Below are 17,500 nucleotides of genomic sequence, written 5' to 3'. Positions count from 1 at the left end.
GTTAAGGTATTCCCACTTGTACCAACCGTGTGTCACACAATTGTACATAATTATTTAGTATATATTATGCTTGTATCTGCGCTCTTCCCTCACACTAAAAAGAACCTGAATGATCATGTCTCCGTTTTGCTCTGTAACATTGTCTGTCTCTCGAACAGGTCATGTCCTGTTGCCTTGAGGTTTTGTATATAAAGCGGATTATGTTCTCGTGGCGATACCCGAGGACACCTTCCCAGAAATATCCGACTGGCTTTGTGAACAAGGAGACACCCCAATAGCGTATGACGTCCTCAAATCATACCTTCTGCAGCATTACTCGCCGTCGCCAGCCGCCCGTATAGCAAAGCTTTTTCAGCTCTCGCAACAACCGTTGGGGGACCAAAGGGCTTCGCTTGCCCTCAGGGAAATGACCAGTATCGCTCGCCTTCAACCTGCTGCAGACGGCTCTCCTCGTGAGGAGAACCTACTCCGTGCCCTTTGGATACGCAGTTTACCTGAACCTGTGCGCGCTGCCATACCCGATGTCGATAGTTTACCCATAAAAGACTTGATGACCAAAGCCGACGCCCTTATGGACAGCCACTTCAAGACCTCCATAAACGCCTCCACCCCTGACGACAAGGATGCCTATTCAACGTCAACCGAAGCTGACATGAATGCCGTAGGACATACACGCCTACCCCGTGACGTGCCGAAGCGGCGATAAAGCCGCCCACCACCCACTAATCGCTTGCGCCCCAACGAACGACTTCTACAGCCAATTACTACCTCCCATCTGCCGCTGTTTTGCCACTACCACTTCAGATTCGGGGCAACCGCGAAGAAATGTGCCAAAGATTGTCAATGGCCAAAAAACGTGTAAGTAGGCCATCGCTTGTGGCGGTGGCCTCCCATGTTTCTAATCTTTTCTTTTTACAGGATGCAGGAACGGGCGTGCGATTTTTGGTAGACACGGGTGCTTGTCGTTCTCTTTTGCCAAAGAAACTCTTCAAGGCACAACTTAGTCTGTCTACATCTGCCGACGTCCGCTGGGTAGCTGCCAACGGATCTGCGATACCCACCTACGGTTACGAGAACCTCACATTATCGTTCGGAAACGGTAAATTCAATTGGAAGTGTCTCGTAGCTGACGTCACAATGCCAATCCTCGGTGCGGATTTCCTCTCTCATTTCCACCTTCTGGTCGATGTTGCCCACCGACGATTGATCAACGTAGACTCGTACTTGTCGACACCTCTTCAACCCGCCCCCCTCTAACCTCGCTCTCCACATCAGCGCACCCACGGATGCCTACGCCCACCTCCTCCCGTCGTACCGGGAAGTTTTCCGTCCAGAACTTCGCCAAACGCCCACGGTTCCTGCCAAGCACGGTATTTATCACCATATCAAGACGACGGGACCCCCAGTCTTTGCAAAATTCAAACGTCTGGTTCCGGAACGATTGGCCGCCGCCAAACAGACGTTCGCCGAAATGGAGAAAATGGGCCTTTGCCAAAAGACCTCCAGCCCATGGTCGTCACCCTTACACATCGTTCTGAAGAAAGACGGCTCCCTCCGTCCGTGCGGGGATTACAGGCACCTGAACATGCAAACAGAACCGGATCACTACCCCCTCCCAAACATTGCCGATGTAACCTCCTACCTGCACAAAGCGAAGGTTTTCTCTACGCTCAACCTCCTGAAGGGGTATTATCAGGTGCCTATGAACCCAGAAGACATCCCCAAGACCGCCATCACCACTCCGTTTGGCACATACACCTTCAATTACTCCTGTTTTGGCCTTCGTAATGCTGGGGCAACGTTTCAACGTCTCATGGAGGGCATCCTAGGGGACCTCCCTTTCTGTGTATGTTATGTGGACGACATACTTGTGTTCTCCTCCTCAAAAGAGGAACACCTCCGTCACCTGCGCATGTGCTCGACCGCCTGCAACAAAACGGCCTTGTAGTCTGGTACGACAAGTGTACCTTTAGCCAACAAAGTGTTGTTCTTAGGGCACCGTATCACTCCTGAAGGAGTCCATCCCCTCCCTGAGAAGGTAGCAGCCGTTCAGAATTTCCCCACGCCCTCGACAATCAAAGCTCTGCAGGAATTCTTGGGCATGATCAACTATTATCACCATTTTCTGCCAGCCATTGCCGCCAGTCTTGCTCCCCTCTACGCCTCCCTCAAGGGTAAGCCAAAGGCCCTGAAGTGGGGTCCCCTTCAAGAAGCAGCCTTCTGCAATGCAAAGAAGGCCCTATCAACTGCTGCGGCTCTCACTTTTCCTATCCCACACGCCCCTCTCCTTCTCTCAACCGATGCCAGCGACGTCGCTATTGGTGCAGTACTCAAGCAGGTGGTCAAAGGCTCGCCCCGCCCATTGGCCATCTTCAGCAGAAAACTGTCCAAGGCAGAATCGGGTTATTCTACCTTCGATCGAGAATTGCTGGCAGTGCTCTTGGCTGTCCGTCACTTTCGCCATTTCTTAGAAGGTATGCCCTTCGTCATTCGTACAGACCACATGCCTCTGGTGCACGCCTTCTCTCGACAGTCTGACGCCTGGTCCGCCCGTCAACGCCGACATCTCTCCGCCGTGGCTGAATACAATTGCACCCTCCAATACGTCACTGTGAAATGAATCCCGTAGCCGATGCCATGTCAAGAAACACGTTGGCTGCTGTTATACTGGGATTGGATTACAACGCCCTGGCTGAAGCCCAACGACAGGATCCAGAGTATCAAGCTTGTAGGACATCCTGCACGTCCCTCCGTTGGGAGGATTTTCCCCTCGAAGACTCCAACACCACCCTCCTCTGTGACGTCAGTACTGGTAGACCGAGACCTTGGATTCCTGCTCCCATGCGCCGACAGGTGTTTGATCTCATCCACGGCCTTTCATATCCGTCGTGCCATTCTACTGCACAGCTGCTGAAGGCAAAATTCATTTGGCACGGCATTTCTAAGGATGCTAAGGATTGGGTCCGTGCGTGTACTTCTTGCCAAACTTCCAAAGTACATCGACACACGGATTCAGGAGTGGGCACCTTTCCTCAACCTCAGCGACGTTGTAGGCCCCCTACCCACATCACAAGGACATCGTTACCTGTTTACCGTCATTGACCGCTCCACTCGTTGGTCTGAAGCCATTCCCATGGAAACTGCAACGTCCGCCTCATGTACATCTGCCTTACTCATTGGATGGATTTCAAGATTCGGTATCCCTGAGCATATTACTTCTGACAGGGGAACAACTTTCACCTCTCAATTATGGACGTCATTAGCATCACACACCAACGGCCTTGCACTCTGCAACGTACGTCTTCCTGCGCAACGACACCAGCAAGCCACCACTAACGCCCCCCTACACGGGCCCTTTCCTTGTGATCCGACGCAGTCCGAAAGCATTCTTCCTAAATATTCGGGGCAAAGGAGACTGGGTCTCCATTGATCGTCTAAAACCTGCTTATCTTCTGCCAGATGACCCGCCTACAGTTCGCCTCTCTATATCAGGGCGCCCTATTTAACATGTACAGTATGTCATTTTTAGGGGGGGAGCCATGTACCAACCGTGTGTCACACAATTGTACATAATTATTTTGTATATATTATGCTTGTATCTGCGCTCTTTCCTCACACTAAAAAGAACCTGAATGATCATGTCTCCGTTTTGCTCTGTAACATTGTCTGTCTCTCGAACAGGTCATGTCCTGTTGCCTTGAGGTTTTGTATATAAAGAAGAGTGTTCCTTAATAAATAACTCAGTCGTTTCCAATCTGCCTTTGAGTTCACAACTCCTCTCTCGGCCCGTCACACACTCTAAAAGGGTTATGTAACACACACACACACACACACATATATATATATATATATATATATATATATATATATATATATATATATATATATATATATATATATTACTATCCAAGCTACAACCCTAGTTGGAAAAGCAAGATGCTATAAGCCCAGGGGCTCCAACAGGGAAAAATAGCCCAGTGAGGAAAGGAAATAAGGAAATAAATAAATGAAGAGAACAAATTAACAATAAATCATTCTAAAAACAATAACAACGTCAAAACAGACATGTCACATATAAACTATTAACAACATCAAAAAACAAATATGTCATAAATAAACTATAAAAGACTCATGTCCGCCTGGTCAACAAAAAAGCATTTGCTCCAACTTTGAACTTTTGAAGTTCTACTGATTCAACCACCCGATTAGGAAGATCATTCCACATTTTGGTAACAGCTGGAATAAAACTTCTAGAGTACTGCGTAGTATTGAGCCTCGTGATGGAGAAGGCCTGGCTATTAGAATTAACTGCCTGCCTAGTATTACGAACAGGATAGAATTGTCCAGGAAGATCTGAATGTAAAGGATGGTCAGAGTTATGAAAAATCTTATGCAACATGCATAATGAACTAATTGAACGACGGTGCCAGAGATTAATATCTAGATCAGATATAAGAAATTTAATAGACCGTAAGTTTCTGTCCAACAAATTAAGATGAAAATCAGCAGCTGAAGACCAGACAGGAGAACAATACTCAAAACAAGGTAGAATGAAAGAATTAAAACACTTCTTCAGAATAGATTAATCACCGAAAATCTTGAAAGACTTTCTCAATAAGCCTATTTTTTGTGCAATTGAAGAAGACACAGACCTTATATGTTTCTCAAAAGTAAATTTACTGCCGAGAATCACACCTAAAATTTTTAAAGAGTCATACACATTTAGAGAAACATTATCAATACTGAGATCCGGATGTTGAGGAGCCACCGTCCTTTACCTACTTACAATCATACTTTGAATTTTGTTAGGATTCAACTTCATACCCCATAATTTGCACCATGCACTAATTCTAGCTAAATCTCTATTAAGGGATTCACCAACCCTAGATCTACATTCAGGGGATGGAATTGATGCAAAGAGAGTAGCATCATCTGCATATGCAACAAGCTTGTTTTCTAGGCCAAACCACATGTCATGTGTATATAGTATGAAAAGTAATGGGCCAAGAACACTACCCTGTGGAACACCGGATATCACATTCCTATAATCACTATGGTGCCCATCAACAACAACTCTTTGAGATCTATTACTTAAAAAATCAATAATAATGCTAAGAAACGACCCACCCACTCCCAACTGTTTCAGTTTGAAAACAAGGGCCTCATGATTAACACGGTCAAAGGCAGCACTAAAATCAAGGCCAATCATACGAACTTCCCGACCACAATCAAGGGATTTCTGTACTGCATTGGAGATTGTAAGAAGGGCATCACATGCTCCAAGGCCTTTCCGAAAACCAAATTGCAAACTAGGGAATAGATGATTACCTTCAGCAAACCTATTAAGACGTTTTGCCAGAAGACGTTCAAAAACTTTAGATAATATGGGAGTTATGGAAATTGGGCGGTAATCAGTGGGACTTGAGCTACCACAAACACATTTACATAGAGGAGTAACATTACCAATTCTCCAACTAGTGCTAAAAGCTCCTCTTCTTGCTAACTTGCGCAAAATAACAGATAACTTTGGAGCTAAGAAATCTACTGTCTTTATAAAAAACAAAGGAAAAATACCATTTGGATCTACACCTCCATAAGCATCAAGGTCCATCAACAGAGCTTTAATCTCACGAGATCGAAAATGTATATATATATATATATATATATATATATATATATATATATATATATATATATATATATATATATATATATATATATATATATGTATATATATATATATATATATATATATATATATATATATATATATATATATGTATACATATATATATATATATATATATATATATATATATATATATATATATATATATATATATATATATATATATATATATATATATATATACTGTATATATATGGCAATATTTTCCTAATTAGAATAAACAATAAACCCGCTTTCGTAAGAGACATTTTACTCTGTTGTTGAATATTCAATCGAAATATAGGAATATGTATGATAACAAAACAAGTATATGAGCTTCTATCAATCTTCAACGAACCTCCCCTAACATCATGTCTTGACCACCCTAAAGTTTAAAGCTGACAATTATGGCCCCTTAGAGTGCCATAGTTTACGCTCATTAACGCCTGGTGATTCAACGCTTGATAAATCATGCAAAGAAACCCTTTTGTGCCTCGTTGAGATTGGGAATGGGTCGAGCTAAATCTAATAATGGGAAATTAGCCTTGTTTTATGATCCCTCTCGCGGCAGAACCACTTACTACATGAGCCAGTATTATTGCAGTGTTATTTCTCGTCAAGCAAGCACTGTCCAGGGGTCATTTATTCACAAGATATTTCACAAACTAATTCGTGTGTTCGTTTCGTAAGGTTTTTGGGAATGATCAAAGGACTGTATTGCCTTTCAGTATTAATCGGTTGTAATATCTATTATATTTGGATGATTATTCCCGGGAATTAGGTTTATTTCATCGCTGGTAACATTAGATTTAAAGGGGTTCCATGATTGATGATAAAGTATCTAAATGAATTAAACCAAAATGTCTCTCTCTCTCTCTCTCTCTCTCTCTCTCTCTCTCTCTCTCTCTCTCTCTCTCTCTCTCTCTCTCTCTCTCTCCTCTAGATAAAAAAGAGCAAGTATCCAGCTATTATATATTTGCTGTCACGCTCAGGGGTGAGGTGATGTAGTAAGTCCCTCGTGAGAGTTGGTACCCCGAGAGGTACAGTCGGAAACCCCAGTCTCCCCCAAATTGCCGACCGGATTAATTGTAGTTAGGAAAGGGCAAGGGATAAAAAGAGTTGAATCTGTGTGTGCGCGTATATTAAGCCAAATAATTTCACGTTGTTTTCTGGCGGCAAGGGTACAGATATATATATAATATATATATATATATATATATATATATATAAATATATATATATATATATATATATATATATATATATATATATAGATGTATGTATGTATGATAAATTTTTGCACATTTAAACGTGATTTTTTCATTTATCAAATAAGCCATATACATTATTACATTAAAGTCTCGATTCTCTTAATGACATCGGGATCAGAGCCCCAGGCGGAATCACCCAAAGACTATAATATCAGACCGGCCGGGATTTGAACATTGGTCCAGGATATCTGTATGCCAGTTACTGATTCTCTTAACGACCTCAGGATCAGAGCCCCAAGCGGAATCACCCAAAGACTATAATATAAGACCGGCCGGGATTTGAACCCTGGTCCAGGATATCTGTATACCAGTGACTGAGTGGTATGGTCACTGGCATACAGATATCCTGGACCAGGGTTCAAATCCCTGCCAGTCTGATATTATAGTCTTTGGGTGATTCCGCCTGGGGCTTTGATCCCGAGGTCATTAAGAGAGTCCAGACTTTAATGTATTAATATATACAGCTTATTTGATATATATATATATATATATATATATATATATATATATATATATATATATATATATATATATATATATATATATCTAGTTACACTACGTGTTGTAAAGTATCTCTCTCTCTCTCTCTCTCTCTCTCTCTCTCTCTCTCTCTTCTCTCTCTCTCTCTCTCTCTCTCTCTCTCTCTCTCTCTCTCTCTCTCTCTCTCTCTCTCCGTCTAATAGAATATTTTTAATAAAAAACCTGAAATTCAAATTTTCCTTGGGTGAAAGCGCCTTTCGCAATTCATATCCAGTGAGCAACATTTTCGTGAAGGTGGAACCCTGGAATTAATGGTGCATGTTTCTCAATCCGCAAGGGTCATTATCCAATGTCCCCCTGAGGTGCCATAATGTCACTCTACCCAGCGCCAGTCATCCCTTATCCCCTTTATTGCTGAATTCACGAACTCTCTGGATAAAATTCGACACTGTTTTAGTCTTCCTAAAGTGTTTTTTTAGTTGATGTTGATATAGTTTAATTCTTTATCTAAATCGTTATTTCGCCATAACTGGAACTTTCTTAACACATTCAAAACTGGACTAAAATTTCATAATCACATGTGATTCCTTTCGGTCTGTTTACCATTTTTGAGTCGGGGTTCTGGGAATTGTTTTACGAATTATCATGATATCTCTTAGTCATTTAATATTATGCAGTTCTGTACCCCATGCTAAAATTATCCGTGTATAATGTTATTTTCTATTCTTTATATAGCTTTATATTTGTTTTTGTTTCAGATTGAACATCTGTACTCTATCCCACTGCAAGTAAAGATACTGTAATAAGAATTGCATTTTTTTCTCTCCTTATCAATTATCTCAGTTCAGACACGTATTTATGCTTTTGCTGATATATCAGACATGCATAGTTACTTTGTATTCACTTGCCAGCATATATGATTTTTTCACTGTTGATACTCAATCTTGTATAATATACTTGAAACTGATCTTATAGACATCGCATAGTTCAATTGTGAATAGCTATCCCTAATATTTTATTTGCATTTTCCCAATTCAGTTTATTATTCTGGGCGATTGATCTTTCATTTTCCTCCTATAGTGGAATAAATCTAAAGTGATCTATTCAGTCAGAAATCCCACTTTATCCATTATTGTGATAAAATATCATTTAGTAAAAGGGGTTGTATGCCTTACCTATAGCCAAGTTTTGGTCAGTGCTCCTTAGAACTGAACAGGAAAGCTCCTCTTCCCGTAAAGTAGCTTCATAGTAACCCGTCAGTCCAGTAAATGGGTTTTGCTGTCTTTTCTATGGCCAGTGGTCAGTTCTACAAGATATGTAGCTCCTCGTATTATCAGGGAATTGTGCCAGTAGGCTCTTTCCGTATTTGCATCGTTGATATTGGGTGGAAGGTGTACGAGAACGTTGGGAGGATGGAAAGTAGTTTTGCAGGGAATTAAGGCAGGGAGAGATAACATTAAACAAATGTATCTCAAAGATGCAAGTCCATTTTTTATCCATTATCTTCCTATATGTTATTCTCATTTGTTCCTTAATCACAATTATTGCCACATTTACAGACCCCTCAAAGGCACTAGTAAACTACAGTAGTATTACTTTCCATTTTCAACTTTACTGTATCCAGGTGAGTCAGACATTTACCTCCAAATACTCCTGTATTCATTTCATCCTAACAAATAATACTAACTCCCTCCTCACTCACCCACAGCCAATAAACCTCTTACCAACTATTCCATTTCTTTTCCTCTCGCCTCAAATCACCCCATTTTAAGTCATCATTATAATTCGTTCGTTGCAATATCTTTCCCGGACAATATTAACTTTCATTAGCACAGCGCTGTTTCGCCCCCTACCCCGGCCTTAAGATCCAGCAAGCATTATCCTCTCTCCCTTACGCCGTATATCTCGGCCGCCCCCTGACACAGTCACTAGAATGTCATAACGTTCAGCTTTCTATTACTGAACAAACAGCCCGTCAGCATTTTTCTTTTCTTTATACCCTCGCCATAAGGGTTTAAGAATAAAGGTTTCAATGCATTCACAGAGCGGCAAGAGTGCTATTGTTTCATTTTAATATCTTTCGAACTTTAAAAGATTGACTACTCGATTCAACGCGTAAATGCACTCAGCATTTACGTGTTGGCACATACCCATATTCCTATGAAATCATGCAAGTACACATACATACATACATACATACATACAAACACACACACACACACACACACACACACACACACACATATATATATATATATATATATATATATATATATATATATATATATATATATATATATATATATATATATATATATATATATATATATGTTACTCCTCTTTGTAAATGTGTTTGTGATAGCTCAAATCCCACTGATTACCGCCCAATTTCCATAACTCCCATATTATCTAAAGTTTTTGAACGTCTTCTGGCAAAACGTCTTAATAGGTTTGCTGAAGGTAATCATCTATTCCCTAGTTTGCAATTTGGTTTTCGGAAAGGCCTTGGAGCATGTGATGCCCTTCTTACAATCTCCAATGCAGTACAGAAATCCCTTGATTGTGGTCGGGAAGTTCGTATGATTGGCCTTGATTTTAGTGCTGCCTTTGACCGTGTTAATCATGAGGCCCTTGTTTTCAAACTGAAACAGTTGGGAGTGGGTGGGTCGTTTCTTAGCATTATTATTGATTTTTTAAGTAGTAGATCTCAAAGAGTTGTTGTTGATGGGCACCATAGTGAGTATAGGAATGTGATATCCGGTGTTCCACAGGGTAGTGTTCTTGGCCCATTACTTTTCATACTATATACACATGACATGTGGTTTGGCCTAGAAAATAAGCTTGTTGCATATGCAGATGATGCTACTCTCTTTGCATCAATTCCATCCCCTGAATGTAGATCTGGGGTTGGTGAATCCCTTAATAGAGATTTAGCTAAAATTAGTGCATGGTGCAAATTATGGGGTATGAAGTTGAATCCTAACAAAACTCAAAGTATGATTGTAAGTAGGTCAAGGACGGTGGCTCCTCAACATCCGGATCTCAGTATTGATAATGTTTCTTTAAATTTGTATGACTCTTTCAAAATTTTAGGCGTGATTCTTGACAGCAAATTTACTTTTGAGAAACATATAAGGTCTGTGTCTTCTTCAATTGCACAAAAAATTGGCTTATTGAGAAAGTCTTTTAAGATATTCGGTGATCAATCTATTCTGAAGAAGTGTTTTAATTCTTTTATTCTACCTTGTTTTGAGTATTGTTCTCCTGTCTGGTCTTCAGCTGCTGATTCTCATCTTAATTTGTTGGACAGAAACTTACGGTCTATTAAATTTCTTATTCCTGATCTAGATATTAATCTCTGGCACCGTCGATCAATTAGTTCATTATGCATGTTGCATAAGATTTTTCATAACTCTGACCATCCTTTACATTCAGATCTCCCTGGACAATTCTATCCTGTTCGTAATACTAGGCAGGCAGTTAATTCTAATAGCCAGGCCTTCTCCATCATAAGACTCAATACTACGCAGTACTCTAGAAGTTTTACTCCAGCTGTTACCAAGTTGTGGAATGATCTTCCTAATCGGGTTGTTGAATCAGTAGAACTTCAAAAGTTCAAAGTTGGAGCAAATGCTTTTTTGTTGACCAGGCGGACATGAGTCTTTTTATAGTTTATATATGACATATTTGTTGTTGACGTTGTTAATAGTTTATATATGATATATCTCTTTTGACATTACTTTTTTTAGAATGATTTATTGTTAATTTGTTCTCTTCAGTTATTTATTTCCTTATTTCCTTTCCTCACTGAGCTATTTTTCCCTATTGGAGCACCTGGGCTTATAGCATCTTGCTTTTCCAATTAGGGTTGTAGCTTGGATAGTAATAATAATAATAATAATAATAATATATATATATACATATATATATATATATATATATATATATATATATATATATATATATATATATATATATATATATATATATATATATATATATATATATATATACACACACATACATAAGTATATAGGTATATTATTTCTATGAATAACGGATTGTTTTTCTACGAAGCTCTTGCAGTTGATAGTGAGTTAGTGTTTCCATATAATTATCTGAACCATTCCTGCTCATAATTTCGTAAAGAAGACTGAATCATCTTGGAACAAACTTTCTGAAGAACGAACATTATCTCTTACCAGTACGAAAGATATTGATGTTTTGAAAAAAATATCCAGCATGGAAGACATAGGATAAGATCCTTGGAATTCTAGACAGTGTTAAATGGAAATGATAATCTCTTTGAAGGACCTTGAAAGACTATGTTACTTGCAGCGAGTAGGAACTAAAAGTCGAAATTACTGGGGTCTGCGACATGACTTTCGTAGCCACGTTTAGGAATCTTTTCATACGACTCTCCATCCCCATATTGTGCATTGAAGGTAAGATTTAACTCTCTTGTAGTTTTATATGTATAAATATGTAGAAAATATCCAAAGCTTAATTTAATTAGCATCAATAATTCAAAATGGTTAAATGATATGTCTTTAAATCTAATCATCAACTTACCAACACCCTCTGGCACTCATACACGTATTCGCCAAAATTTTGCAATTCCAGCTTTCCAGGTTTTACCCTAGGAAATATCTGCTTTAAGGAAATGCAACTAAGGAGAGTGTATTAAAACTTAGGTCGAATGTGATGAAGCACACCTATCATGCCCCCCCCCCACCCTCTCTCTCTCTCTCTCTCTCTCTCTCTCTCTCTCTCTCTCTCTCTCTCTCTCTCTCTCTCTCTCTCTCTCTGTCCTTGTGCTCTACCTGTGTTTTTGTCGAAAGTTTAGTTTTAGTTTGAACGAGATCTTCGTTTGTTTAAAAAGTTTTTTTGATCGAAGCTCAACTTTAAATTAATGAGGTTTATTTGTAACAGTTTGGAAATTACCATTCCTTTTTATGCCAATGTTGATTATTTATCTTTTGTTGCTATTAATGTTTGCTGTTCTTTTGTGTAATATACTTTTTCTCAAAGTAATTTGATGCTCAGATTGATTATTAAGGAAAAGGAAAGATTATCTTATCTAATTAAATTATTTCAAAAGTGGCGGTTAATGTTTCCTGGACAGATCAACTCGTTTCATTTATTTCATCATTTGATGACGCATGTTTTGCAGTAGCAGTTGAGGATTAAGTAGTTGTTTTATTACTTATAAGAAAATGTGATTGTGTACGTAAAACAATTACAGCCCATGTGGAATAAAGGCTCTTTTATACTTGATTTCAAAAGTAGCGTCCAGTGAATGAAAGGGCAAAACTAACATATTGTCTTGAGTCAAACAAAGAGTTAAAACAAGCTATTCTTGCTTCATTCTTCTTTTATTATCTTCGGATCTTTAACTTGAAATAAAAAAAAAAATCTAGGACAACGTTAAGTATAATTTTGAGTAAAGATAGTGTTGGAGTCACTTACATGATTAATCTAAATTAATATCTCAGATGGTTGTGATAAAAATAATAAACTTCTTTTGTATTATCAGTTTACAATCAAAGAGATATCGAATTGACAGTCATACATATATACAATTATACTTATACTATATATACATACATATATATATATATATATATATATATATATATATATATATATATATATATATATATATATATATATATATATATATATATATTGCAAATGAGTACAATTCCCTACTTTCTTATTATGCTAAAAAGTTTCCACATTGATATAAAACCTTTTCTTCTTCATCTGTGAACTTGGTCACAGATGATGGACATAGTTTTAATACACGTTTTATATCATTGTAGATACGGAACCTTTTTAGCAAATACAATATATATATATATGCCATTGAGAAATCTGAAATCTGAATGGCCAATGATTTATGAAGTACATTAGATATCTCCAATGGAGGATTGAAACCTGGATACATAATGAAAGATTATTGAGTACTATCTATTTATCTACCATGGCACTTCCCCCAATTTTGCGGGGTAGCCATCATCTTATATAAAAACAAAAGAAATTTTTCCTCTCTTAGTTCCTCCCGACCTGACGAGGGATTCAGCTGAATTTAGTTGGCACTGCTAGGGTGCCACACCCCACCCTTTCCCCCGGTATCCACCACAATGAAGCTTCATAACGCTGATTCCCCTGCTGCTGCTACCTCACTGGTCACCAAGGCGACCGGAGGAAGCAGCAAAGCCTTATGGAACTATGTCACAATGGCTCGCCATTCATTCCTATTTCTAGCACGGTCTTTTACCTCTCTCACATCTATCCTCCTATCAGCCAGAGCTTTCTTCACTCCATCCACCCACCCAAACCTTGGCCTTCTTTTTGTACTACTCCTTTCAACTCTTGTATTCATCACCTTCTTCAGCAGAAACCATTTTTCATTCTCTCTCAATGGCCAAACCACCTCAACACATTCATATCTACTCTAGTTGCTAATTTATTTCTTACAACCGTTTTCATCCTCATTAGATCGTTACTAACATTATTTATTTTTATCTCCGTCAATTTCATCCTTTCAAACTCTGATTCATATATCACTCATCGTACATAACTTTCTTTACATTCACAACTCTCTATTCTTCACCAATCCCTTTACAGTCCCCAACATTTTACATCCTGCATTCACTCTCTGACGTATATTTATTTTTACTCCACCATTTACAGCAACAACAGGCCTGAAGTACTTAAATCGATCTACTTCTTCAATCAACTCTCCATTTAACATGACATTCAACCGAACAGGATAAGAAAGGAGAAATACAATGAAAACAGACAAAGGTGAAAATGGCAAATCATTGTCTTCTGAATTGAGAAGAATGGAAGAGAAAGTGTTATCCTCGCGGGATTCTCGTAATGTGTTTATACTTGAAGAAATAATGAGCTCGGGGGAAAATCAGATCTTAAGCCTAATCATGATCATATTTCCTCTCATCTCCGAGAATATACAGGGGGAATAAAGGGTCCCCGGAATGATAAGCAAGAATCTTCAATTAATTTGATAAAGATAATAACAACAATAACAAGAATAATATTAACTCAAATTTCCTTTCAGAAATAGAATGATTATGGGCCAGGGAATCTAATTTCTTCATAGCATAATACCACCGAATTCTCTCTCTCTCTCTCTCTCTCTCTCTCTCTCTCTCTCTCTCTCTCTCTCTCTCTCTCTCTCTCTCTCTCTTCTTTATTCATGCACGCATGACTTACATTCATGTTATATGCTGGCGTCTTGTTTCGTTCAGATCAGCTGAAATAAAAAAAAAAAATTTTCACCTATTAAAAACTACCTTACATTATCCAAAAGTCATCACTAATTTATGAAAAACTTCTAGTTGAATGACATTTGCACATAGCCCTTAGCTTTGAATAACTTCCCGGGTCCCACCGCTCGGTCATATTACCTAAATTCTGTGTAACGAATCAATAAAGCTATTAATGTTTTTTCAACTGAGCACCACAACCCAGTTTTATTAACGACGTGTTTTTACACTTAAAATTAGGCTGCAGTCTCCTCAAAAACATATTTACAAATGAATTGGAACTTTTGAGAAGTGTACAAAACTGTATAGCAATATATATTTCTTGGGTTTTTCAAAGATGAAGAGTTGGGCAAAATTTGTTTTGCAAGTTCGCTAGTCCAAGGATTGATTGACAGAAGAAAGAAAGTTTTGACTGTAAACAGTACGGTGAGGGAAAAGGGTGAAGAGGATTAAGACACAACTTTGCGGGAAAGATAGGAAAAGGTTGTAGATAGAGCACTGAGTGAATAACAGGAACCAGAGATGCATTCCAAATTGGTGATGTACAAAAAAAATTGAATTACCTTGCAAAGGATGAAGGGGGATAATAGAAAGTTGAAGATATGAAAGTAAATGGAAGCAAAGGAAATCAAGCTGTGAATATTGTAAGGATGATAAAAAAAATGGTACTGGTTGATTCATGGGTGCGTTTGAGTGTAAACGTTAAGGAAGAAATATTTATCATAAAAAGTGTAAACGATAGAGTGGGTGAAGGTAGTCAGGTTGGATGAACATTGAAAACTGATGAATAAAAAATGCTTGGCGAAGCATAATTTGATATACTGTGTTGGAAGGAATGATGAGTCAGCTCTTTTATGGCAGTAGATGATGGATTTTGAAAATAGTAAGAAATTTTGAAAGAGATCAGATTATCCTGAGATAGTCTGGTCTAAAGCAAAATTCTTGTCGCAATATTTGCCTCACTCAATTTTGTTTGTTTTCTTACATGAGTTCTTAATTTTATTTAAACCACATCCATCCTTCTACCATTCATGTAATCATTAAACTTTTTAAAGTTTGTACCATTCTTTCTTTTATATTCTTTTTAAACTTTTTATCAGGGTCTGTAGTATATCTTTGTTACCAAAAACTGATACTGTATACCCTGACATCATCCTTTCACTTCTCAACCCCTTCGCTAACTCCCCACTAAATTGTACTTACTGTTCCTGCCCTTCCTTTAGGCTCGCTTTACACGAGTGGATTTTTTCCATACGGAAATATTTCCGCTCGTTAGGAGCCATGTCTTCACATGAGAGGATTTTCCCCAAGCGATCTCGTAGTTTCTATTAGCCGTTTACAATGAAACCATGCTAGTTAGCATTGCACGTGGCTAGTAAATCACTACCGCTAGGAAATTTTTCCGAGTAGCCAGCGTGTGAAGAGCCTCATGGATGTTCATTGATTTCTAATTCGCACAGAAAAAACCACGCATCATCAATCTGCTCGTGCGAAGCGATCTTTTTATCAATCTCTTCATTTCTATTGCGTGAATATCAAGCTGCCTCGGAGACAAAACCTACAGATGCCTGAGACCCATTCTCACAATGAATCAATCACCCTCTCACCTATGTGTAACAAACTGATGTTTACATTTATCATTTTGAATTGTAATTACACATTTCTTCTCCAGTTATTTTTCGGTTAGCTTTCTCTAAACACAGATGTCCTGCACACGGCTTTCCCTTTTACTCACTCAGAATTCTATCAGCTGAATAAAGTTAAATTTAGCTTTCATGTGTACCCTTTTAACAAAAAAAGCTTGGATATTTCAGTTCCATAAAGCAATTGCTATTAGAATTTACTAAGATGTCGTGTAACAGGAATAAAATCTGTTGATTAAAAGAGAATATTTATGATCTGGTAGATATTGACCATTGCCAGTATTTTATACACAAACTTTAGTGTGTAAATCAACAAAGTGTTTCGTCATCTATCCCTTAACTCTGTATCTCACTCTCATAAAGAAAAACCTAAATTATCCTTTCCCTTGTTTACTTTGAAATGGCACACCCCTATCATTCATACAATCAAGTGTATCGCCGATTACTTCAAACAAATGCACAATTATTCCGCTCCCCTTTTCCTCTGGAACAAAAATATCATTAATCTCTTCACCCATTCGCTTAAACGCCTTTCATCGGACATAATCTTACACAGACCCAGAACCAATCAGTGGCACAATATAACAATACAAAAATATCACTTTTAATACATTTATCTCTAGTGTTTCTTTATGCTATAACCTTTAAATGACTAATATATTTTCAACTATCTTTTCTGCTTATATTTTGAAATAGATAAAACCATATTACTCTTTTTCCTGTCTGATATACAACATCTCTTCAAAATTCTTGCTCCATTGACGCATGATAGTGTTCACTGCTGACATCATTGCTCCTTTTGCCTCTGTAAACATTTCTTATCAACCTTTCTTTCTATATTGAATTCCTTTTAATACAAAATTTATTTAGACGGAGAGTTTTTTGTTCAAATTCCTTTTAAATATAAAGCAATGTCTTTATTTTACGCCCATTTCTGCTTCACCAAACCTTATTTCATCATCAAGCCTGAAACCATCCATTTCATACCCAATTACTGAACTATTGCTATTCAATTTAAAACCGTTGGCGACTTTCAAAATATCGAACTAAAAACCACCTCCCATTTTTCATTTTCTTCCGCTTATACATTGATAACTAATCCGAACACATGCTCTGCATTAACACAAAATCTGATATCATTGT

The 17,500-nt window shown here is 38.1% G+C and overlaps 1 protein-coding gene and 1 pseudogene across 1 annotated transcript in view; both read left to right on the top strand.

Annotated features, from left to right (window-relative positions):
- The window catches only part of LOC137650876 (neuronal acetylcholine receptor subunit alpha-7-like), a 197,765-nt pseudogene that overhangs the window by 68,419 nt on the left and 111,846 nt on the right, over positions 1-17,500 (top strand).
- LOC137650434 (neuronal acetylcholine receptor subunit alpha-3-like) overlaps positions 11,798-17,500 on the top strand; it is a 30,913-nt gene continuing 25,210 nt past the window's right edge. Inside the window, exon 1 of the mRNA XM_068383666.1 lies at positions 11,798-11,864. Within this exon, the coding sequence (XP_068239767.1) occupies positions 11,798-11,864 (67 nt within the window). The remainder of the gene's footprint in view (positions 11,865-17,500) is intronic.

The sequence above is a fragment of the Palaemon carinicauda genome, chromosome 12 (genome assembly GCF_036898095.1).
Source record: "Palaemon carinicauda isolate YSFRI2023 chromosome 12, ASM3689809v2, whole genome shotgun sequence".
Classification (NCBI taxonomy): domain Eukaryota; kingdom Metazoa; phylum Arthropoda; class Malacostraca; order Decapoda; family Palaemonidae; genus Palaemon; species Palaemon carinicauda.
The sequence above is the reverse complement of the archived record's forward strand: the minus strand, read 5'-3'. Positions and strand labels throughout refer to the sequence as shown.